Source organism: Podarcis gaigeae, assembly GCF_964106915.1.
Source record: "Podarcis gaigeae genome assembly, chromosome: 3".
In the NCBI taxonomy this organism is placed as follows: Eukaryota; Metazoa; Chordata; class Lepidosauria; order Squamata; family Lacertidae; genus Podarcis; species Podarcis gaigeae.
The window spans coordinates 106486614-106512253 of record NC_139680.1 but is presented as its reverse complement, the minus strand read 5'-3'; the positions used below and the strand labels follow the sequence as shown (position 1 = coordinate 106512253).

Sequence of the window (25640 nt, the reverse complement as noted above, 5' to 3'; positions counted from 1 at the left end):
CTACTTATTCATGGGACTTCCTTTTATGAAGGGAGGGGAGAAACAACAACAATCGTAATTGAAAATGAAAGCACGCTTTGGGGAGAGGAAGGTAACTGATTCAGGCCTGAATTTACAAACAGGCAATTTGCAAATTAATTGCCCCCTAACAATATGTTCAGCAGACAGGTTGTCCATACAGAGGCTGCATCCCTTTTGTTGTCTGGCGGCTGCCTGGTAATGGGCAGTTGAAATGCCCTTTTAAAAGGAGACAATGGGCCTGCTCATGTGTGCAACAATTTAGTGCAGAAGCTGTAACGCCCACCCCGGGTGGCAAAGGCTTGTTCTGTTTGTGTCCAGCTGCTGTAGCCTGGTCCCGGGAATACAGAAGCCATGTGCATGCAAAAAAAGCACGCTTGCCTTATTGCCCCTTCTGGCCTGGAAATGCCGATCCGCAGATGGGCCTTAAGGGAATCTGCTCATTTAACAAACCTTGCATTCTCCCTAACAAAATGAAAATGTTATTGGGCCTTCGATCAACCAAGTAGCTCCAATTAAATTCCCCAGAGAGCCACAAACGGGATGCTAATTGGCTTGGCTCATAGATTTTCCACGCACCTCCCCGTGAAACAGATTGGGGCATTTTTCAGGAGACTGATTGTTAATTGAAGTAATGAATAGAGAGCTGGAGGGGCATATCACTTTGGTTTGGTAAATTTCAAACCCAAGCTACTCGTGGGAGCATTCTAGCAATGGGAATGCTTTTCATGGGAGATGGGTCAGCAATAGGTTAGCTGGAGCCAGTCTCCAGCCTAGCTTGGTCTTTTTTGGACAATTCAACTCCTACCTATTTACTATTACCTAGTGTGGCTTCATCCTTGGGGAATATGAGAGGGAGAGTTTACATTTGATCAGGCTTTTCTTGACAACTGTTGCTCTTTGGGGGAGGATCAAAGGAGCTCTTCCCAAACCAAAAGCTATCTGCACTGTAACGCTCTTCCTTCTGAGATTATCACTTTCCAATTTCCATACAGCAACTAAATTGAGCTATCACTGGTTTATTGCAGTAAAAAAAAAAGTTTTTTGTGGATACCAGTGTTCTGGTCAATAAACGCATATGCCTCGCCTTGGTGGATAAGGGTTTTGGAATTTTAAATTTTATTAATATCTAATTATTTGTTGACCAAACTGTGGGAGGCAGTGGAAGACAGGAGTGCCTGGCATGCTCTGGTCCATGGGGTCACGAAGAGTCGGACACGACTAAACGACTAAACAACAACAATTATTTGTTATTATTATTATTTAACAGAAGTTGAAAATATAAAGTCTTGTTAGCCCTTGCATTTGTTAGCAAAGAGCCTAGTAACAAGTAGGATTATTTCTTGGTGAATGAAAGACCAGAATGCTGTATGCCTATTATTTCTTTTATCTTTGAAAGCAAAAGATACTATCTTTTAAAGAAGAACTGAAAGAGAGGGAGCCTAAATTATTAGTACTGGCACGTCCAATATAATGACTATAGCCTTGTTCAGAGAAAAACGTCAAGCCTTGGAAGAGCCCACACAAATCACATCAAGATCTTCCCGCTGTCAAAGCTGGAAAAGACGAGGTTCCAGTTCATCACAACAACAACAACCGACCAAATCCTCAGACCCAATTCACTCTAAATTAAAGCCAATGTTTCTCCCCTCATCAACAGGTCTGCTTGGTGGATAAATCAAATTGCAGCAGCTGTGCCTGACTCTTCAGTTCTGTCATCTTAATGATTAATTGAGGGCCAGAGCTTAATTGGAGAAGCGTGTTAAAAGTTAAAGAGGCAAAGGCTAGCTAAGAAGCTGAAGGTTTTGCTGGACAAACACCATAACACTCTATTCTGCTGCTTAGGGGCTTTGATCCAGCTTGCTTTTTAAGGGAGGGGAGGCCTGCTCAGCCTTAATCCTGATGTCAGTCTATTTATGTTTTGCCAGCCTGCTTTACACATTTTGCACTCTGATCACATGCTTATTCAAACGTAAGCTCTTCTGAGTTCAAAAGAACTCATTCCTAAAGTGTTCATAGGACTGCAGCAGCGCACCACCAATCTCTACTTGCTTCACTGAACGATTTCTGTGTAAATGTGCATGGGATTTGGTTGCCTGTTACAAAAAGCCAAACTGACTTCAATTTACTCCTTTAAATGTTTACTCAGTAGTGAGTGTCACTGATTACACATGGATGTGTTGCTGTTGCCTAATCTACATGTTTCAGTCTCCGTTTGAAACTCATGAGACTTGAAAGTGCTGAATCATGCCCACCATTCACCTTGTAATACTCAAAAGGCAAAAAATACAACAGCTGCTTTCACACATTTAATATTAAATAGCCACACTGTGTTCACTTGCTTTTTACAGGCCACTTGCATGATGTTATGAAGAAAACATACACACTCCTCATGTTTTCCCTATTTAGCAAGCTCAGAAAACCTGACTTTTAATTCAGTGGAATAGGTGCCAAGTTCCCCAAGTGTAGATGGTCTATCACACTCCTATTCTGAGTGACCATGGCCTGCATAGATTGCTCTAGCATTTCTGTCTCTATGGTCTCTCTCTCCTCTTTAGGAATCAATTCTATCACAAGCCTTTTTCATCCAAATAGCATTCCCTTTATTTCAGTCTCCCACATCCCTAAAGCAGCAGAAGAGCAACCATAACTGTAAATTAGGGTTGCCATACGTCCTCTTTTTCATGGGTATGTCAACTGAGTCATCATAAAGATCCAAAGTTAGAAGTAGAAGTCAGCAAATGTGTCCTCTTTTCTGCTCTTCAAAATATGGCAACCCTGCAGTGTAAATGGGCTGAAGTGGCAGGGAGTATTGAGCTCTTTCTCTACACACAATCATCCCAATGATTCCCCCCACCCACAATTTGTCCCTGATGCTCTTTAACATCTCTACATGAAGCGGATGGGAATGGCTGTTATGGGTTTTGGAGCAGAGTATTATCAATATGCTGATGACATGCTGCTTGGTTTCTTCATAATATCTGAATGTGGCTGTGCAAGTTCTGGACCAATGCCTGAATGCAGTGGTGGACTGGATGAGGGTCAATAAACTTAGGCTAGAGCCTGTGAAGATGAAGGCTCTGTGGGGAGGTGGTTCCTGAGTGGGCAATATATACATTTATATTTTTGTAAATAAATAAAAAATAGGGTGTCCAGATGCAAAAGAAAACAGGACTCCTGCATTTTTAATTGTTGTGTAGAAGAGATAATCTCAGCAGGTGTAACTTTCATTTGAAGTTTAATTGGGAATGTTAAGAACTTAACCTGATACCTGTGTTCTCCACTGAGCTACAGACCTTCCCAACCTGCACTATGAAAGGCAGTCTGAAAGCACTAGCAGCTTGGTTCGCACACGCAAATGTGAAGATAATTCTGTTCCAAATAAAAGGACTCAGCCTACGCACTTAATAACAAGCAGGAGTCGAAATGTAAGTTTGCATAGCAAAATGTTGCCCCCTGTTGGTTAAAAACTGTTTTATTGGTTGAAGAACCTTAAAGAATAGAACAATGAGCACTTTGACATCACATTTCATGATTTCAAGTTAAGAATGACCCGTGCACAATGACTTGGTAGCAAGTTCCACTGAAACTCAGATGGTCCAAGTCACAAAACCAACAAAATTGGTGTTTAGTTAGGAATTCCAAAACCACATAGTTCTGTATCTTGAATTTCTCTACCCATATGCACCCCTACATAATTCCACTATACAAGAAGGGGCTTGTTTTCCTGTGACTGAACAATAATTTTCTGCATTTAGAATGTGTAAGGATGAGACATGTAGCCAAAGAAGCATAAATGAGCCCTTGGGGTTGTAGTGGATAGCTCAGTGAAAATGTCAACCCAATGTATGGCAGGGCAAAATCTATCTTAGGCATCATAAGGTAACAGATTGAAAATAAAACTGCCAATATCATGAAGGTGTTATACAAATCTATGGTGTTGCCACATTTGGAATACCAGGATAGGTTCAACCAAAAGGACCAAGAGAGTGGAGTATGGGGAAAGGTTACAACATCTGGAACTTTTTACTTTAGAATAAGGCAAGTAAGCGGGGAACTGACATAAATGTTTAAAGTTACCATTGTGTTGAGAAAGTGGATGAGAGAAAATTCTCTGCATCTCTCATAATATTAGATCACAGAACCATTCAACAGACAAAATAAACTATTTATTTACACAATGCATAGTTAAAACTCTTGAATTAAGTCCCACAACATGTAGTGAAGGCAACGAACTTGGACAGCTTTGAAAAAGGATTACACACATTTGCTCTGCTTGCCTTTGGACCACATCAGTGAGGTCAAGAGGGGGTCTTGGCATCTGGGCAGTCCAGGACGTCCATATACACTGCCCAGGCCTGTACCCCGGGGAGGTCACTTTAGTGCTGCTAATGCCTAGCTTCACCCCCAGAGGCACACTCCATTGTCTCTTGACCCAGAGGCCAATGAAATTATCAATGAAATTACTAGGCATGATAGCTCCAAATTAGAGATGGTGTGCCTCAGTACACCAGTAGCTGGGGAATCACACTTGGGAAGAGTACTGGTTGCCTAATATAGGAAGAGGTTGCTCGACTAGATCTCTTTTGGTGTGATCCAACCGGGATCTTATATTCTCACTGGCAAATTTTCTAGTGGTTATTTCCAGTTATAGCCACTAGATGTCATAATACCACAGGCAATATCAGATACTGTACTGTACTTGTTGTTTAGTCGTGTCGGACTCTTCGTGACCCCATGGACCAGAGCACGCCAGGCACTCCTGTCTTCCACTGCCTCCCGCAGTTTGGTCAAACTCATGTTGGTAGCTTCGAGAACACTGTCCAACCATCTCGTCCTCTGCCGTCCCCTTCTCCTTGTGCCCTCCATCTTTCCCAGCATCAGGGTCTTTTCCAGGGAGTCTAGTCTTCTCATGAGGTGGCCAAAGTATTGGAGCCTCAGCTTCAGGATCTGTCCTTCCAGTGAGCACTCAGGGCTAATTTCCTTCAGAATAGATAGGTTTGATCTTGCAGTCCACGGGACTCTCAAGAGTCTCCTCCAGACCATACAGTGGTACCTCGGGCAATTTTTATGCAGTCTAGTGTGAGCAGAGACATCACCTTGCCAACAAAGGTCCGTATAGTTAAAGCTATGGTTTTCCCAGTAGTGATTTATGGAAGTGAGAGCTGGACCATAAAGAAGGCTGATCGCCAACGAATTGATGCTTTTGAATTATGGTGCTGGAGGAGACTCTTGAGAGTCCCATGGACTGCAAAGAAGATCAAACCTATCCATTCTTAAGAAAATCAGCCCCGGGTGCTCACTGGAAGGACAGATCCTGAAGCTGAGACTCCAATACTTTGGCCACCTCATGAGAAGAGAAGACTCCCTGGAAAAGACCCTGATGTTGGGAAAGATGGAGGGCACAAGGAGAAGGGGACGACAGAGGACGAGATGGTTGCACAGTGTTCTCGAAACTACCAGCATGAGTTTGACCAAACCGCAGGAGGCAGTGGAAGACAGGAGTGCCTGGCATGCTCTGGTCCATAGGGTCACGAAGAGTCGGACACGACTAAACAACAGCAAAGAAGCAGGCGCCAGAGCTTTCGCTGGGGGAAAGGCTAGCCGATTCCGAGCCGATTTCCAGCAATGTGTTTTTCGCTCCCCACTTAATAATCAATATCCTCGTGTCATCCTCCAGCGCCTGAGGAGGAGTTCTGTGAGACCCAAAAGCTCGCTCCCTACGGAGTGACTGCCAGATCCTACTACACTACAGGCAGCCGCCTGTTGGCTGGCTGGCGGGCGGGCAGACGCCGGCCTGCCCTGCCCGTCCCTGAAGGCAGCTCCGTCACCTCGCGATAGGACCAGGAGGCGCGAGACGACAGGACCTCCCCCTCTTGCGCCCCAAAGCCGACTGAGGAGGCGAAGGACACGACGCAGTTATAAGCGCGCGCATGCGTGGCTCCCTCCGGCCTGCCCCGCCCACTAAGCTCCCCTCGCGCCAAACGGGCAACCGTCGAGTGCGAGGGCAGGATGGGAAATGGAGGCCTCAGTTAGCGTGAGTGGCCGGGGAGCCGAAGGGGCTTCCGAACGGCTGAGCTGCCAGCTTGAGGTGAGTCGGGCGCGTCTCCCACCCTTCCTCCGACTGAGGCGAGCCCGGGGAAGGGGCTTCCAGTCCGTGCGGGCTGGCGGAGGGGGCTGGCGGAGGGGGCGCAGCGTTCCCTCCCGTAATGCGTCTTGCGAGAAGGCTGAGAGAAAGCCGCCGTCAGCTTACGACACGTACTTTGCAATAGGCTAGTCCTCATGGAGCCGCGTCGCATACTCGGAGGGCGCTAAATTCGGTGGGGGGGGGTGTTAAGGGTGCAGGAGGAGAGAGGACTCTTCCCGAGCCCCCTTTTTTTTTTAAAAAAAGTGACTGGCTGTGAAGGAGGGCGGGGTGGGTCGGTGGGATGAGGAGGATGTTCTGGCAGGTGCAGCTTGTCGCTAGGAAGCTGCTCCACTGTGGAACTCACTGCCACAAGATGTGGCGGTGACCCCTTGTTTGAGGTGGCTTTCAGTTGGGTAGGTTTCTTGCAGTCGGCAGCAAAAGGGAAGGTCGCAGCGTTTGCGCCTTGTTAATTCAGAGAGAAGGCGACTAAGAGGCAGCGCGATAGGAGAAGAAAGTGGGTTTCTCTGCCTCTCCTAACACCAGGACTCGCGTGGACAGACAAAAGAAGGTACTTCACGCCGTGTGTTGCTAAATTACAGAATTCGCTCCCACAGGATGTCGTGTTTGCCACCAACTTGAATGGCTTTAAAAGACAATTAGACAAATTCATGGAGGAGGAGGAGGCTGGCAACTAGCTATGGTGGCTGTGTTCTGCCTCCAGGGTCAGAGATAGTAATGCTTCTGAATATGATTTCCCACAGGCACCTAGTTGGCAGCTGTGAGAACAGGATGCTGGACTAGATAACCCTTGACCCTCTGCTAATTTAGTATATTGACCTCAAAAACGTGTTTTCTCCATGGTTATTCATTTGCAGTGAAAGACTATGTTTTACTTGGTACTTAATAAAGGTAAAGGGACCTCTTACCATTGGTACTTAATAGTGGGCTGTTAAATTCCGTTTTTAAGAAAGATTTAGCATGCTTGAATTCAACTTTAATTTTAAACAGTCTATTTTTAATTGATATTAAATTAAAATAACTAGTTAAATTGTTAATTTTGTTCCACTCTAACTTGACAGGATTTTTACATCCTAAGATTGCTTTCCGGTCTGCAGTGTGTTGGTTAATGCAGCACAGAGAGCAGAAGAGAAGCATTTTTCAACAGAACGTGCATCTTAGGCATCGTAGGTTTTGCATTCCAATTGCAGGTGCAGAAAATGCAAGCAGCAGTTCAGTGGTAACTTAAATAAAGTCTGACCTAGAGCCTTGATGCAAGTATGCATGTGCAACTTCCATATTTGCATGTCCTTGCTGTTGATGGTTATCTTAATTCCTCTGTAAGGCAAGAGAACAGATTCCATTTCAGACAAGGATTTAATTCTTGGGGCCCTACAATCTTCAAGTCACCTTAATAGACTGTTAAACATTACTTTTAATCATATTTTCCAGTTTCTTTCCCGGACCTTGTTAAATTGACTTTGCCATAGCCATGAGTAAACAATTTACACCACACCTGAAAATTAGTTTTACAACTAGTTCTCAAAGAGAATTGAATTGCTCTGTTTGGGAGGAGGGTTGTTCTCCCTTTATTACTGAATTGGGCTCCTCAAATGGTGCAGGCTAAAAATCTAAATCTAGTAGCCATGTTTTGCTCTTTCATGAAAAGGCCTGTGTTCTTGGAGATGAACTGTACCAGAATACACAGCGTCCTTAGGCAAAGCACACAGGTTCCTTTCTAGGTGGAGAACAAGTATAAAGATAAACAAGACAGTCCTTTTGTAAACAGAGGAAGGAACTTGTAAACCTGAAGGTAATGACCCTCATAATATACCCACCATATTCTAACTGAAAGAGGCAGTTTGTGAAACCTTTATTCTGAATGTGGTTGGTTGATGCAAGAGACGTGTTTCAAGTTGTAGTGAAACACAAAAGGTCATAAATTCAAAGGATGGTTTTCAAGATTGTACTAATGCAATTGTTCTGTCAGCAAAAGTGTTTCTGCTTGCTGGATGTAGCAATCTCCCATTTCCTCCCCCCCCCCCCCAATGCTGGGGTTTTTCCTGACATTTTGGAGCATATTTGGCACAGAAGGAGTCGGGGAGAAGTCCCTTTGCATTAGCGGGAGTTTTTGTGCTGGCTTCCATTAGCAGCACAACAGGTTAATTGAATCTGGCCCAGAGTTTGGGGCCAGTATAACTTTGTATCCACATCATTTTTTAAGATGCTTTGATAATTTTTTTTAAAAAAAACCTTTAACATACTGTTTGGCCAGTACAGAAGACTTTTTAAAGACTTGTAATAACCTGTCTCAATAACAGATAGGTAGCCGTGTTGGTCTGCCATAGTCAAAACAAAAAAAAAATCCTTCCAGTAGCACCTTAAAGACCAACTAAGTCAGTTCTTGGTATGAGCTTTCGTGTGCATGTGTATCTGAAGAAGTGTGCATGCACACGAAAGCTCATACCAAGAACTGACTTAGTTGGTCTTTAAGGTGCTACTGGAAGGAATTTTTTTTGTTCTGTCTCAATAAGCTAGCTTCATTATCTTAACCATATACACTTGTGTTCATATTGGTATTCTACCATTTTCTCTTGCACCCCCTCACTTGTGTTCAACACAATGTGTCGAAAAATTTTAGTGTATTATTTTTAAAAATAAGGTTTCAGGCATTTCCATTTTCAGTTAGCTCATAGGTTCCTAGCCCTAGAGTTCTTACAGTTAAATACAGGTGACATTTCTGTGTAGATCTTAATTGTCCTTTTCCCGTCTAATAAATTAATTATTGGTCTAATAATGTCGGTCTAATTGCAAAGTATGACCTTGTTCTTTCATTGTGTAATTCTATAGCATAAACAAGTTTTTGAAGACCAGTCTTCGTAGTTTAAAAAAATTAAATGGTCTATCTTTAGGGATATCTTCATAATTCTAAATATTAAGGCACTTTTTAATCAGTGGGCATCTTTATGTCACACCTGTAACTTTTTATATGGCAAATGATTCTTCAAGACTAAAGACGCAAAGAAAATATCAAAATTTTGTGCTGTATCGAGGCTAGGATGGATGATTCCCACATATTTTCAGGTTAAGCAGTCTTTCAGGATACTTTGCATTTAACAAATAGGTTCTGGTAACTTTTTCTTAGTGAGCAGGATCTTTCAGCAGTTTCAGTTTGATAGATATTTTTGAGTGAATATTGAAAAAGAGCAGTGGATGGAAATAGCCACATCATACATCAGCTTTCTCAGTATTTGTCTGTTAAGTTTATGTTGGTGTTACTTTAGTGTATAATTATTTGTTTTTAAATGCAGAGGCATCATGCATAACTCCAGTTTTAAGTGAAGCAAGAAAGATTAACGGACGCTATGAAGATACCAAAACCGCTCTACGCTTTCGCAGTTTTTACCTGTGCTGCTATTTATGCGGTATATGTAAAATGGCATTTGGACTTTAAAACAAAAGCTGCCATCAATGATTTGGAAAGCCAGCTCAAAAGTGAAACGTCAAGAACAGATCAGGAAGTTCTTTATGGAATTATGTTTGATGCTGGAAGCACTGGGACTCGAATACATGTATTCAAATTCACACAAAAGCCAAAAGGTAGGCTAACATATTTCAGTTAAACTGCAAAATTTGTATTGGGACAGTACCTTTATTAGAGCAACTGAAATGTCGCAGGACAGCATACAAGTTTTTGAGTTCTCAACAGTTCTTCATCAGGCTAGATCATCAGGAGTGTGGTGGAGTCTCCTTCTTTGGAGGTCTTTAAGCAGAGGCTTGACAACCATATGTCAGGAGTGCTCTGATGGTGTTTCCTGCTTGGCAGGGGGTTGGACTCGATGGCCCTTGTGGTCTCTTCCAACTCTATGATTCTATGATTCTAAGTGGGGGCAAGGAGAGAGAAAAATGGTTGCTGATAAAGCCAGGAGCCTGCATTTTGTAAGAGTCTTAAGATAAAATGTGTGAGTAGGCACAAGAGGCTCTGTAAGTGCTATTCAGGTTTTAGGTGTGAAGACATAGGTCCTCAGACCAGTTCTGTTGTGTTACCTGTATTATGGCAACATACAGTAGTTTGCAAGGTTTCATTACTTCAGGATGAAAGGGATGTGTTGCTAGTGAAACATAGCCAATAGCTAGTTCTTTATCTTAAATTTTATTCTATACACCTAACCTGGAGCCACTGATATCTGTGGGGATGGAGGAGCTTAGCTGAGATCTAATTCAAAGGCTGAATTTGAACATTGCCTTCAGATGATGCAGCCTAATTACAGTGTTCATATGAGCCATTAATGTTAACCATATTGTGTAGCAGGGTTTCACGTTAATCCCTGGACAGTGGCGTTATCTTGGCCTTCAGTGTATACATTTTTTTATTGTAGATTAACTCAATTCTCTTGCACTTCTTTAACAGAAATTCCTAAATTAATCCATACCACATTCAGAGCACTAACACCAGGACTTTCTGCATATGCTGACAGTGTTGATAAGGTAATTTGAACTTTACTCGTCAAGAGAATATGTCTGTGATTCTCACTTTCTGTAATGTGAAAATTCAGCAATTTATGCTACAATCCTATCCATATTTTCCTGGGAGTAAGCACCACTGAACACACAGACACTTACTGTGTAAACATATAGGCAGTGGCGTTTGACACTTTTCCAGTCACTAGGTTACAGAAATACTGTGCATACATTCTGTTAAATAGCACTACACTTGATACTTCAACAAGATGCCCAAGTCTTGTGGATTTGCAGCTTTGAAAGGCTTGTCCTACCAGTTTGTAGAACATTGTGAAGTTCCACTGTGAAGGCTGTTGTGACGTTGTGCTAAAGGACCAAGTTATAAGTTAGAGGTTCTTTTAGCTTCAAAATGTCACTGCTGAGCGGTAGGAACGGAGCCTAGCCTTGGCACTCAGGACTACACATGTCAAACAGCTGGAACCAAAGTACTCAAAACAGTCTGACGTGCCCTAGAGAGGCCTCTATAACTTCCCTGCACCTTTAGCCCTCAGGCCAGAGGTTCTCTACCCTTCCTTTATGTTGGCTAAAGGCTGATGCAGGATCTCAGAATGGTGGTGGCAAAAAAGATCTTCATGTATCTCAAACTGGAAAATGGGAAGTGATGAGCAAAACATGAATACTAGTGTGTATCTCTACCAAAGTCTTCATTTTTTAAGTGCTAAAATTGAAGCACATTTATTTATTTATTTATTTATTTATTTATTTATTTATTAACTATCTATCATATCTATCTATCATCTATCTATCTATCTATCTATCTATCTATCTATCTCTTCAGAGTGCTCAAGGAATAAATGAACTACTGACAGTTGCTAAAGAAGATGTTCCTCTGGAATTGTGGAAGTCCACTCCTTTGGTCCTTAAAGCAACAGCTGGCTTAAGACTGCTGCCAAAAGAAAAGGCACAGAAATTGCTGGATAAGGTACTTTGCTTCTGCTGTTTTTTGTAACTTTAGCTGCACATATTATATACACTATGCTATCGGTTTCGCCAAAATAATCCAACATCCATGCTTCTGTCCACTAGTTAATAAACTTTGAGACATAAAAATGAACAGCACAGTCTCAAAGAATGGCTGCATCATAAATGAGTTGTTATCTGACAGGGTGCAGTTAACAGTCTGGAGACTGAAATATAAAATACATAGATGAACTGTGCTTCCTCATTATGCATTTTCGAAAGGTATATCTATAAATGCCAAACATGCAGGATGGATTACAACAGCAGACTTGCAAAGCTGGCAACAACCTTTAAACCTTGGAGGGGGGAGTCTGTGACATGATAGCTAAATGAAGAAAATCCAGAGTATCAAGATAAAATCCAGGATAACATAGTTTACCAAAAATAAAAGTGAACAGAAGCTAGTCTAGGTTTTCTGGTGAGGAATTCATGAAAGAAATGAAGGGAGTCATCATAAAAAAAAAATCTGCGGTAACACCGCCTCTGACTACTCTGCAAATGCTGTGTTACTGTGTCTACAAAGGCAAGCTTCCAAACCCTATCATAGCAGTTTTGCATGGTTAATCTCCACTTCTCCATAAGAATGTGATCTTCATCTGGGCTGCTACCAGGAAATGGTTTATAAATTCTGTACGTGCTTTTTTGTGGGTGTGGAAGGCTGCTTTTTTAAAACACTAAAAAATTTAGTCTTATTTCAAATTTAGGTAAAGGACATCTTTCAAGAATCTCCGTTCCTTGTAAGGAGTGACTGTGTCTCTGTAATGGATGGAACAGATGAAGGTAGGGATCTTGTTCTTGTCTGCAATTAAGCAAATTTTCTTTTCAGCCGTTTCATAAAATTAGTTTTAATTCAGCAATAAAATCTGAACCTCTGTGAAACTCAGCGAAGTTGTTGTTGCTGCTTAATAGTTACACAGCGCTGTATCTCCATGTGGCAAGTACAGAGCGAAACAAACAAATCAGCAAGTCCATGTCTCAGTGAACTTGCAATCGAAGACCAGCAAAGGCAAGGCAATTTCCATTCCTCCTCCAGCTTTGTTGTCAGGTTTTTTTCCATTCAGCCAGACAGCACTCCCTGCCACTGAGTTCTTACAGGTCTGTTTTGAGAGGTCCCCCTTAGGTTTTTTCCTTAAGATTTGTACTTTTTTAAACCTCAGGGTCCACCAGAATCTGCCGATTCCTCCCCCGTGTGGGCAAGCGCTGCAATTTTGGCTGCATAATAGGATTAATTCTCCCCTGAAGATAAGCTATTTGTCGCAGCATGCATCACTTCCATTTGCTTACACTAATGAATCTTCTCTGCCATTTTCTTGCTCATTTGTTCAGTTTGGAGAGACCCTAACTGAGCAAACATGTCCAGTTTATGCATTCATGTATTATTTATATTGATTACTATAAGTGGAAAACCACTTTGTGTCTATTCACATAATTTCACTTTTTTAAAACCAGGTATTTCAGCATGGATCACTGTCAACTTCTTAACAGGTATCTATAGAAGTAAATTGTGATTTGTTAATGATGAGCCTTATGTTTTATAATTATTTATGTTTCAAATATGAGTCTGACCAAACTGCAGGAGGCAGTGGAAGACAGGAGTGCCTGCCGTGGTCTGGTCCATGGGGTCACGAAGAGTTGGACATGACTAAACAACAACAATGTATCAAATATATATTCTGCCCTTCCTCCCAAAGGAGCCCAGGGCAGCAATTTTGTGGCAATATATGCCATGCTTAGTAAGTGTATAAATTGGCTTTGTTCTGTAAAACTACAAGATTCTCAGTGTAATTTCATGCGTTTTTACTTGGAAGTACTGCTGTGTTCAATGGGGCTTACTCCCAGAAAAGTTCAAATACGATTGTAACTTCCTGAACACGGTCTGCTTTCAAACCATATCTGCATTTATAAAGTAATATGTTGGCAATAGAGGTAAATAAAACAGCTGTATGTTATGACATTGTAATACAAAAATACACTTAATGCATATGCACCATAAGTACAAATATTTAGCAGTGTTTCAGAGCAGGGTGACACATAACACATTTCTCACTCAGCATCTAGTTATTTTGAGTTGTTGAAAAAAGTAATATTTGCAAATGTATTTTTAAAAGATGCCCATTTAAAATTCTTAGACAGTAACCCTTATCTACTTCTGAGTAGGTATGGTTAGGGTTGCTCTTTTAAAAGAAGTTATTTAATAGGATCTCACATTTTGTTCATAGAGCATAATTCCATGCAGATGCTGTGCATGAGGTATAATGACTAAACTCGCTATTAACTTTGTTTTTTTAAATAATACATTTCAGATAGCTTGAATACTCCAAGAAAGAGGTGTGTAGGAATGCTGGATTTAGGAGGTGGCTCAATTCAGATCACATTTCGCCCAAGCACTAAGGTAACAAGAACACGGGTCCCCTTAGTCATGTCAGTTGTAATGAACGACCAATTGATGTGTTGCTTTTTTCCCTTTGCTCTGCTTCCAGTTTGATTTTTGAGTGTCAAACATATTGCTTGGAGTGTATATTCAGAACTTTGTGCTTGAGAAGAAGCAGGTTGACCTTTCATTCCGGCATTTCCCCCCTCAAGGCAACACTTTGCCCTGGGCTTTAAGGCTGTAGAGCTGAACACACGAACTTTTACCCTAGTATGATTCAGTAACTTTGTGATATGGACTGTTCGGTGCTATTTATCCATGCAAGTTTTTCCAGAGTTCACGGAATGCCCTCATCAAAACGCCACCCCTTATCCCTGCCACCCACCACTTCATCTGGACTTACTGTTTCTGTGTTATTGTTGTTGTTGCGGGGAGGAAACGTGGAACATCATTTTGTTGAGGAGGGTGTCATGTGGCTGCTGTGTAAAACATATGGGCGTGAGCACCACCAGCTCCACAAGAAACAGTCATACTTTATCATAAGTGATATTCCTAAACTGACCTACCTCATAGGGTGGTTGTGAGGGTAAAATGGGGGAAGGGATGGAACTTCCCCTGAGTCCCTGTCATGGGAAAACGGAAAAATATAAATTAATTAATTAAAAACAACAATAATATATGAGCTCCTTAAAGGAAAGGTGAGAGAGAGATGTAATAAACTTTCAGATATTTCAGATCTACTACCAGTTCTAAACATGTATGAGCCACACTTTGTCATTTATTTGAAATGGAAAATGCCATTAAAAGGGGTTGGTATTTCATCAGGTTTCCAAACACACACAATAACCTGCACATTCTTTTTTCTACATTCAACCTGATAGGATGCTCAAAGCCAAGTTTTCCCGCTTATTTTTTTTATGGTATTTACGATGCCTGGCTACATAAAGACCATAAAGTTCTAAACCCTTCAGAACACTCTTGTTCAACACTCCTGAAATCATTGAGTTTATTATTCTGCTTTACTTTGTATGGAGCATTCATGGAGTGTTCAGTTTCTTTCTCTTTATAGACCGCCCTGGAGAGCTCCCCTGCTGGTCGCATCACTTCATTTCAGATGTTTAACACCACATACCAGCTGTATTCACACAGGTTAGTTGTGAGTAGGAATGGGCAAGTCTATCCATTTTCGTTTCTCATTTTTCCATCTAAAATTCCGTTCAACACATTTCCCCATTTTTAAAGGTCCTTGTGAAAATTCACCTGCATTTCAGTTGTAAATTTCTCCTTTTATCTTCTTTGGCAATCACTCGTAGCCGAGTAAGATTCTCTTCCATGAACAAAGTCTTAACAGTGAGTCTGTAAGCGACTGTGGAGGTCAATTCTGGATCCACACGTCCTTCCACAGTGGGGACATAGGTTTCCAGGTGCGAGTTGATCATGGCAAGGGTTTGCCAAGCGTGCCTTCCTCTTAGCACATTTTTCCATTACATCCTGAGTTTGAGTGTCTTCAAAGTCCATGACGCCTTCCGTAAAGGCTGTTCTCCAATTGGAGTGCTTGCAGGCCAGTGTTTCCCAATTGTCAGTGTTTATACTGTACTACTTTTTTTAAAAATTGCGTAATACACACATTTATACAAAGTGATAGTCCCTAATATTTCTGGTTTGGTACAATACTTTCACTAATACATGCGTTTTTATACACACTTTACCCTGGTATATCCTAAGAGATCACTTTTTTTTCATATACAGTGGTGCCCCGCAAGACGAACGCCTCGGAAGACAAAAAACTCGCTAGACGAAGGAGTTTTTCGTTTTCTTAGCCGCTTCGCAAGACGCATCTCCCTATGGGCTTGCTTCGCAAAACGAAGCTTGCCCCGCAAGCTCCAGGGATAGCGGGGAAGCGCAGCGCGTCTTCCCCTCTGTCCCCGGACCCCTTTTGAACCAAGGAGCGGCAACGGGGAGAAGCGATCTTCTCCCCTCCGCCCCTTGCTTCAAAAGAGGGGACAGAGGGGAAGGCGCGCACCTTCCCCTCTGTCCCCTCTTTTGAAGCAAGGGGCGGAGGGGAGAAGATCGCTTCTCTCCATTGCTGCCCCTTGGTTCAAAAGGGGTCCGGGGAGAGAGGGGAAGGCGCGCACCTTCCCCTCTGTCCCCTCTTTTGAAGCAAGGGGCGGCGGGGAGAAGATCGCTTCTCCCCGTTGCCAGCCCCGCAATCTCCGGGGATTGAAGCGATCTTCGGGGATTGAAGCGATCTTCTCCCCGTTGCCGCCCCTTGCTTCAAAAGAGGAGACAGAGGGGAAGATCGCTTTTCCCCATTGCTGCCCCTTGGTTCAAAAGGGGTCCGGGGAGAGAGGGGAAGGCGCGCGCCTTCCCCTCTGTCCCCGGACGGTCTCTATAGGAACACATTGATTGATTTTCAATGCATTCCTATGGGAAACCGTGCTTCGCAAGACGAAAAACTTGCAAGAAGAAAAAACTTGCGGAACGAATTAATTTCGTCTTGCGAGGCACCACTGTAAAACATAGTTTCTATCTCTGGCGCAAAAATCAATTGTTCATATTTTCTGACAGTTTAAAACCTTAATAGCTGCCAATAGCAGATTCTGTTTCTGTGTGTGTATTATTTACAGTGGTACCTCTGGTTACGTACTTAATTCGTTCCAGAGGTCCGTTCTTAAGCTGAAACTGTTTTTAACCTGAGGCACCACTTTAGCTAATGGGGCCTCCCGCTGCTGCCGCACCACCACCGCCGCACAATTTCTGTTCTCATCCTGAAGCAAAGTTCTTAACCAGGGGTACTATTTCTGGGGTACTATTTCTGGGAGTCTGTAACCTGAAGCATATGTAACCTGAAGCATATGTAACCCGAGGTACCACTGTATTTAGAGACGACCCTTAATGGATACCATGTAACAATAAAAATGAACTCTGCCTCAGTGCCAAGAGTGTTGTGTTTGATCATGTTTTACCTCCTCCCCAGTTACTTGGGACTTGGATTGATGTCGGCACGGCTAGCAATTTTAGGAGGAGTTGAAGGTCAAGCCTGTAAGTATTTCACATTAAGCTTGAGTGGTGGGGATTTTAGATTTTTAGATGCTTCTGTTTAACCTGAGCTTTGTGCTATATAGATAACTTAACCAAATAGCAACCCATCTTTGTAGATTAGGGATCTTGCCAGCTTTTCTTTATACTGTGTCTGCTTGATAGCTAGAAAATTGATGCTAAAATTATATCTATTTAGATCATTTTGTCTGAGAAAGATAAGATTCCTGCTTCCTCTCAAGTAAAGGATGCAGGTTGTGCAGTTGTAGGAACAGGATTTAAATGTTCTGAGATTTGTGTGGCTGAATAGAGGGACAGGGAAATGCTTTGTGGATGGGGAAGATCAAGATTTCCATATGAACTCTCTCCCCTTGTGTCAGTGCATTTTTTTCCCTTTTTCAGTAAAGGAAGGTGAAGAGCTTACAAGTTCCTGCTTATCGCCTGGTTTCCAGGGTGAATGGGAGCATGCCAAGATAATATACAAAATTAAAGGGCAGAAGGCAGGTATAGTAACTGGTCATCTCTTAATTTGGTAATGCACATTTCCCTTCAGTATCTCCATTAACTTCGATCAGGAATCACCAGAGTGGCATGGGAAAGGAGAGAATTTTGAAAGTGGAAGGGGAGAATTTACTGAATTCTGTGCCCCTGCCAGTGATTACACTTTAGAGATATTGGGTCCTTATTTGATCAGAATGCTCTATACTGGGATTTCGTACTTCTGTTAAGTAATATTAGATACGTACTGTTGCCTGCTTGGTGTCCTTATAACTTCACTTGTTTACAATTGAACAATGTTCTAAAACTGTTTGCTCGGCAAATCTCACATACTTGAATGTCATCACTAAAGTTGAATTATTAAGGGTGTTTCCCCCCTGCTTTTAGGAAAACCTCTCTTCGAATCATGTTCCGATGAAATAGCAAAACTGATCAGCACGAAGGTTCATAGGACAGATGAAGTAAAGGATTTGGATTTTTATGCTTTTTCCTACTATTACGATTTGGCAGTGGATGCTGGCTTAATAGGTAAAATTGCTTTTGATTTCACTAGTAATATAAAGGTGATTGGCAGTAGTGTTCTTATTTGAGATTTAGGGACATGTGAAACTGCCTTATACAGAGACCATTTGGTCCATCTAGCTCAGTACTGTCTACACTGGCTGGCAGCGGCCCACCAGGATTTTAGGCAGGAGTCTTTTCCAGCCTTACTTGGAGATGCCAGTGGGAATCGAACCTGAAACTTTCTGCTTGCAAGGCAGACACTGAGCCACTGAGCTATGGCCCTTCCCAAAGTGAGACAAACTCCCATATGAAATTGCTGAGCTAAAATTCATGTGTAGATATGACACAGTGGTCTGAAGAGAGATTGGGAGTGACTAGCTCGCTACAGAAAGTAGCTGTTCTTTGTTAGGTGTTAATGTACCCTCTATCAATTTAAATGCGGTTGGAACTGAGTCACTCGCAGATTTAACTGGCTCTTTTACTCTTCCCACTGGGGGTTTGCTTTCATTCAGCACTGCATAGTAATGGTGCACACATTTAGACTTTGTATTACTGACTCCACTTTGTAATAATACTCCTCTCCTATACTGCGCTGTATAGTGGTTAGTGTGTTTGACAAGGACCCTGGGGGTAAAGGTAAAGGGACCCCTGACCATTAGGTCCAGTCGCGACCGACTCTGGGGTTGCGGCGCTCATCTCGCTTTATTGACCGAGGGAGCTGGCATACAGCTTCCGGGTCATGTGGCCAGCATGACTAAGCCGCTTCTGGCGAACCAGAGCAGCGCACGGAAACGCCGTTTACCTTTCTGCCAGAGCGGTCCCTATTTGTCTACTTGCACTTTGACATGCTTTCGAACTGCTAGGTTGGCAGGAGCAGGAACCAAGCAATGGGAGCTCACCCCATCGCGGGGATTCGAACCGCTGACCTTCTGATCGGCAAGTCCTAGGCTCTGTGGTTTAACCCACAGTGCCACTCGTATCCCAAGGACCCTGGAGACTAGGGTTCAAATCCCCACTTGGCCATAAAGCTCATGGGTGACCTTGGGCCAGTTCCTGCCTCTCAGCCTAACCTTCCTCACAGGGTTGTTGTGGAGATTAAATGAGGAGGATTAACAGCGTACACAACCTTGAGCTCCTTGGAGAAAAAAGGTAGAACATAAATGCAATAAATAAATGCAGAAACAAATACTCCATTTACCCCTGTCCGTCAACTGAGGATAACATACTTTTGCATCTCTGAGATAGGTTTTGGCCCATGATCAAAGTTTAAGCCCCAACCAATTTTTTAGTGTGTATGGCGCTACAGGACTCGTTATGGGCTGCAACAGAGTTGAGGCCAGTTCTGAAATTTGTCACTGTTAACCCTACTAGCCAATTTTCTAAAACCAAGTATCGTGGAAGAGTATTGATTCAATAGACTTCTGATTCTTTCTGCTCCTACAAGTCAACTTTATATAAACTTATTTTCTCCTGCTTCTGACTCCTAAGAAGCATTAAACATCCTGAATTTCCCAAGGACCTCCTTCAATCTCTCTCTGGAGTCCCACTGTCAGTGACAAAAAATATTATTATTATTATTAATATTAGTTTATTTAAATTTGTATACCACCCTTCATCCAAAGATCCCAGGTGTGTTCATAACAGAAAAATACAAAATGAGAATGCAAAAATGATCCCAGGAAGGCTTGGTTTATGCTTCATATTTGTGCTCTTCACAGTCCTTATTGTATCACATTACAATGAAAGAGCATAATGTGATTCTCTAGCACAACTGGGATGGCTGTAAACATAGCCTCTTTGTTGCCAGCATACTGTTACAACTGAACACAAAACTGTTAAGAGGTGTATTTTGCGGCATCACTTCCAGTGGCCAAAGTCTGCTGTTTTTCCCGTCATTCTTAGGAGTATTAGCAGTGATGCATCCAGACAGCTCTGCTCTGTCTCAGTACTTCCCATCCCCACAGTCAAGGTATGTAGGGTGCTTTGACTCATGTTGTTCCACACCCCAAAACTGGTCCACATGGCTGGCAGAGATTGAGACAGGATTAGTGTGACCGGTACGGTTGACATAGCTGGCTTCTTGTGGTGGGATGTAAAGAGAAGTACCTGCCTTCTTCAGGACTGTGTCTTTCCTGGATGTGCACTCTAGCAATTTAATTAGGAGAACAGAAAACCTCTTAACCTGTGCTTGCTTGCATGCATTCTTTCTTTCCTTTTTATGTGAGGTCATTCTGGCTAGATAGTTGTGCTATGGTGGGAAAAGAAAAAAGCTATCCCTGCACCAAACACAACCTGCAGCCAATAACTTATTCAGTCTCAATACAAGACAAACTATGTAGATTCTGCTTCTAGCAAGGGCCTGGATCTCACTGATGATAAACTTGAGTTTCGTCTGTTCCACAATGGACTACAACTGTGGACTCAAAGAAAGGAATGTTCATCCATGTACAGTGGTGCCTCGCAAGACGAAAAGAATCTGTTCCGCGAGTCTCTTCATCTTGCAGTTTTTTCGTCTTGCGAAGCAAACCCATTAGCGGATTAGCACTATTAGTGGCTTATCGGATCAGCTGATAAGCGGCTTAGCGGATCAGCTGATTAGCGGCTTAGAAAAAGGGGGGGGGAGGAAAAAAACCCGCAGGAACTCGCAAGACATTTTCGTCTTGCGAAGCAAGCCCATAGGAAATTCGTTTTGCGAAGCACCTCCAAAACGAAAACCCTTTCGTCTAGCGGGTTTTCCGTCTTGCGGGGCACCACTGTAGAAGGTTAGATCTTGGGAAGGAAGACCTCACTATATACCAGTGTACATCTTTGCCCTCCCCCCCGCAGCATGCTAGTTTTCCATGTGCATTTTTCTGAATGGAGGAGCATTTAATTATGTTCAGTCTGAAAGCCAGGCGGGTTTGCCTCCCTCACTGAGCCCAAAGCTAAAAAGTTCAGTTTGAAATGCACAGAGCAGTTACTGCTTGAATTATGCATTTAGAATACCTGTAGGCTGAGTATTATTCCAGCACAACTCTTCTTCTCTTCCTCTACAACTGAAGAGCCCCTTTTCTCTCTTTAGATAATGAAAAAGGAGGAACCCTAGCAGTTGGTGAATTTGAAGCTGTTGCAAAGAATGGTAAGCCACTTCGTCTTTCTATTTGCTTGCTTATGTGTGAACAAGGAATGCATCATTAAGAGGTTGACAGTTAAAACTGTAGCCCACCTGAGGACCAGCGCTGAAAATGTCATTGTTGCTATTATTAATTACCCACCCTAAGATTCCAGGGTGGGTTGCAACATTAAAACACAATATTGAAGACAGTATTAAAAAACTTACCATTAGAAAAATAAGGAGGGTCCTAAAACTATACACCTCAAGTGGCAAAAGTATTGTGGAAATACAATCTGCTTTTTACAGCTCATTTTTCTGTTTCTATCCCCAAAGTGTGTAAAACCATGGAAGATCAAGAAGGAGAGCATCCTTTTCTCTGCATGGATCTCACATATGTCAGTTTGCTTTTGGAAGTACTAGGCTTTCCAAAGAGCCACGTTCTTAAGGTAATCATTTTAGAGCTAAATGTGAGAAGAGGTTATCTCACAAAACAAACATTAATTCTGCAGGTTTTGAAAAGGGAGGCACATACGGCAGTATTCAACTAACATGTCTTGTGAGTGCAAGGATTTCTGCTTGCATAATAAAATCTCCCCTCCTCTTTTTCTCCTGCTCATGCTTCATGCCCTCCCCAAATCTGCTGCAGAGGGCTGGGAAACCCCTAGAACAGATTTAAGGTGACAGGAGAATTCCATTGTGCAAACAGAAATCCTTGTGTTGATGGAATATTCAAGTAGTGCTACTTTGAATACAGCCCTACTTGCAAATTTCCTCATTTAGAGTTGCCTGTGCAGTATCTTGAAATCTCGGTTTTGTTTTTTTAAAATATTTTTCATCTTGTGACAACAAGGGCTTCAGTTAGTAGACCGCAAAGTGCTGGGGGTGGGAGTAGTGGAAGAGGGAGACTGAGGACTCTGCAGGAAGGAGGGAGTTTTGCCCAGAACATTACAGCTCCAGCATCAATTGCACACCAAGTTCTTCAACTACGAATCACACTGCAATTTGCAAACTAATTTTTAACACATGCAGAACTTATTTTGAGTACTCCATTGACTTTCCCCTTTTCCCATTATGTAAGCTAGGTGTCTATTGGATCACATGACCTTGTTGATTTAGAGAGCTAGTACACACATGCATATTCATCATTTAACTGAAATGTCAAGTGATAGCTTGTACTTCTGAATGGGCCATCATGGCTCCTACAAACTCGGAGAACTTACATATCACCTGAGGCAAAACACATTTTAATAGAGTTGGCTTGCATATACAGCTGCAAATCATGAAGTACAGAGGGGCCAAGTGACGAATGTGTGACGCAGGCAAGAGAAACATAATCATTTCCAATATCTTTGTCCACTTTTCATTTTAGCTTGCTCGAAAAATCAACAACACTGAAACCAGCTGGGCTCTGGGAGCTATACTTCACTATATGGATTCACTTCACAAACTGCAATATTAGGGCTTTTGGAGCCTTGGGGATGCAGTGAGTCTGGGAGGATGTGATATGGCAGCATTGTGGAAGCTAAGCAGGTGTGGACCTGGTCAGTTCCTTGGACCGGAGACTACTGGAAGCTGCACTACTGGAAGACTACTACTGTAAAAGCTATACATGTGTGTGTGTTTATATTTCATAAATACATTTCAAAAGGCCTTGACCTCTTTCAGCAGGGAACTCAGGTGCTAGTTTTTGGTAGCTTAACATACCACTACTCTGTGAAATTGTGTACCTTTCTAAAAGTGTCACTTAAAGTCAGGGATGGTGGTCCTGAAAAGGACTAGGCCATGGCAGCTGAGATCCAAGCCTTGGGCAACATACCTGAGCTGAAATGGAATCAATGCAAAAATCACCCTGTGATTCATGATGAGAATATAGTCATGTTCTTCAGACTGCCAGGGGTACCTTCTTTCTCCTCCTCTGTCCACATTTGCCTAGTTTTCTGTATTGGGGACAGTTCATTCCCTCCATTGCAGAATTTCTACAGTGTTTGTCATCAGGGATTTGGTCAGCCTTGCTGTCACAGCTTTTCAATGACAGGCAGCTTGAGGAAGGTTTCCTCCCCTTCTAGCTGTCCAGCATCACCTGATCCTTCACTCAAGTGCTGACTCTACCTCCAGGAAGAGTTAACTCTTTCTTGCATGCTCCTCCGCTGACCAGGAGGAAACTTCACAGCAAGCCAAACCTGCCATTCTCTATCATGTTCTACAGTCTCTATGAGAAAAGCACATCATCCTCAGGCAGGCTTTTTGCCTTTCCAGCAAGCATTCTGAACCTAGTCTCAGAAAGAAGTGTGACTTTTATATTGCAGTGTGTGCGCGCGCATTTGGGAGAATTGCTTTATTTTTCTTAAATGAATAGAAACTAACAAATGGTGTCTTTTAAAAAAAATATTTTGCTTTGTCCAACTTTACCAGTAGGCATTGAGATTAATCTTCTGAAACTCAGCATTTCTGTTCTTCATAGTCTGTACCATACTGGGTTATTTTGGCGGTGTTCTGGTGGTTTTAAGGCCTTTCCCACAATCTGAAGCCAGTTGGTGTCTCACTTGATAGCAGCACACTGAATTCTTAGTGCTGAAATCAAATTGATTTTTAAATGAAAGGTTAAGAGCAAACTTCTGGCAGTTACAATGGCATGTTGGTGTCTCTCTGCTGGAAGGTGGGTTTTGTCATGATGGAGACCCCAGTTGTGACCCAACCATTGGTTGTCCTACCAATGATAACAAGCAGCCCCCAAACCTGTCTTTCTTAAAAATCTCGTTTACTTGAAAATATTAAAACCAGCCTGTGACCATTCTTGCTATTTCTTCCTTTTTTCCAAGGACCCTCTTTAAATTCAAGAAGATATCTGTATATTCCCCAGTTCTTTTCCATATTTAGTTTTTTTACAGCAACTGCCTCCATTGGGATATCCAGCATGGAGTCTTACTTCTAGGAAATCCTTGTGCCTTACTCGGACACTATACAGACTCTTTCTGATCATATTAGAGAATCCCTTGTGAACTTCATCTTTATCATAATACAGATAACATTGCGACCCATACAGTAGATCAAATCCTTTTAAGTCCAAGATACCTGCATCTTTCAAATCCATCCACTCCTTCATCCAGCTCAGACAGGCTGCCTCATAATACATTTTTAGGTCCAGCAGGGCAAACCCCACCCCCGTAGTCTTTGTGCCAATTTAAAAATTGTATTTAACCCTAGGTTTTTTTCTCTTGCTAGACAAAATGTGTTATATCTTTTTTCCATTGTTTAAAGCAGTTGGTATTTCTGATTGAAATAGGAAGATCATTTTTGATAACACATTCATTTTAAATGCAAATATTCTTCCTAACTTTGCGAGGTTAACTCAGTTCTATTTCTCCATGTCTTTCTTAACTTCAATCCAAGTTTTATTATACTTGGACGAGGTTTAATTTTTTAGAGGCGAGCCATACCCCCATATATTTAACTTTCTTTTGAACATGGATTACAGAAAACAGGGCTACAGCTTAATGGTGAAACTGCACATTATGAACCATGTTTGATTTAAATAAGAAGATGAAGAAGCATGAGGAGAGGGGGACTTATTTTCATTTGGATTGTGGTGTACAGGGAAAAGGAGTTTAGCCTTTTCCTTCCCCACCACAATTCCAGTTTAAAACTGCCTTTCCTCCCTGCCACAGGCTGCTGTTAGCCTGAGAGGGAAACACTCTTATTGTTGTCAGTGGGGAACTTTCCCCTGTGGGCTAAAAGGGGTGGGTGGAGGTGAAGTTTTAGTCTGCAGAGGAAGAAAGAGTTAAACTTCTGCTCCCCTGCAGTCCTGACAAAAATTGCACTTGCTGCTGTACAGTTACTTTTTAAAAAACCTGACTTGGTTCCTAATGATGTATCTAATGTACATCTGGTATCCTGTTCTTGTATACTTAATGGAGCACTTCATTTTAAGGCTGTGAAGGGTCTGGTCTAGGAGCCACTGTAGCTAACGGAATGTTAATATTTTAAGCACCAACTCTTAGGTTAGAAAACAAATTGAATGCAAAAAACTTCCAGTTGTTTGATTGTCCTTGGCTTGTCTGTTGAAGTAGCATGTGTGCAAATGAATTTTGGATATTCAAAAATTATTTTTACTGTCAATTAAAAAAATGCAAGTGAACACCTGTACTGTTCCAATTCATGGAGGTGAATAACGAGTTACACAGCATGTTAAACTGCCATTTTCGATTATCTGGTGGGAGCACTGGGAGAAGAGATGGTGAGGATCTCTGTTGGCCCCACAGGGACCATCTTCTCAGAACACTCTCATGCAATGGTCCTGGAACCTGGGTTTACTTATTTTTTTCCTTTTTCCTTACCGCTCTTCCCCTACCCCTTTGTATTGTGTCTATTGAATTGTACACCTTTATTTTCAAGTGTGAACCACCTTGAGTACATTGGTAATAAAGTATCTTGCCTTTCCACAGGGGAGCATTTTTGCAGTTATCCCAAGTACAGGCCTATTGACATAGGCAAAGCTTGAGAGAGAATAAGGA

The 25640-nt window shown here is 42.2% G+C and overlaps 1 protein-coding gene across 3 annotated transcripts; it reads left to right on the top strand.

Moving 5' to 3' along the window:
* The first annotated feature begins 5926 nt into the window (after positions 1 to 5926).
* ENTPD6 (ectonucleoside triphosphate diphosphohydrolase 6) lies at positions 5927 to 23922 on the top strand. 3 transcript variants are annotated; one of them, XR_014562766.1, is made up of 15 exons: positions 5927 to 6109; positions 9454 to 9742; positions 10554 to 10630; positions 11442 to 11585; positions 12328 to 12403; positions 13073 to 13108; positions 13927 to 14015; positions 15064 to 15143; positions 16972 to 17036; positions 17436 to 17537; positions 17919 to 18059; positions 19938 to 20004; positions 21097 to 21153; positions 21463 to 21575; positions 22499 to 23922. XR_014562766.1 is itself a non-coding variant. In XM_083733632.1 (14 exons), exons 2-14 carry the CDS (start codon positions 9508 to 9510, stop codon positions 22586 to 22588), a joined length of 1305 nt encoding a protein of 434 aa, XP_083589758.1. In that variant the 5' UTR covers positions 5951 to 6109; positions 9454 to 9507; the 3' UTR covers positions 22589 to 23922. The 3 variants fall into 3 exon arrangements, 1 of the variants encoding a protein (XP_083589758.1); XR_014562767.1 differs by having other exon boundaries at positions 5951 to 6109; positions 17919 to 18325; XM_083733632.1 differs by lacking the exon at positions 19938 to 20004 and having other exon boundaries at positions 5951 to 6109.
* The last annotated feature ends 1718 nt before the right edge of the window (positions 23923 to 25640 follow it).

What these genes read in the sequence shown, in the direction of transcription:
- ENTPD6 (XM_083733632.1), top strand. Translation starts at nt 9,508, where the DNA reads ATGAAGATACCAAAACCGCTCTACGCTTTCGCAGTTTTTACCTGTGCT. An exon ending in TACCAGCTGTATTCACACAG is followed by an intron (nt 15,144 to 16,971) that starts GTTAGTTGTGAG and finishes CCTCCTCCCCAG; the next exon opens with TTACTTGGGACTTGGATTGA. An exon ending in AATTAAAGGGCAGAAGGCAG is followed by an intron (nt 17,538 to 17,918) that starts GTATAGTAACTG and finishes CCCTGCTTTTAG; the next exon opens with GAAAACCTCTCTTCGAATCA.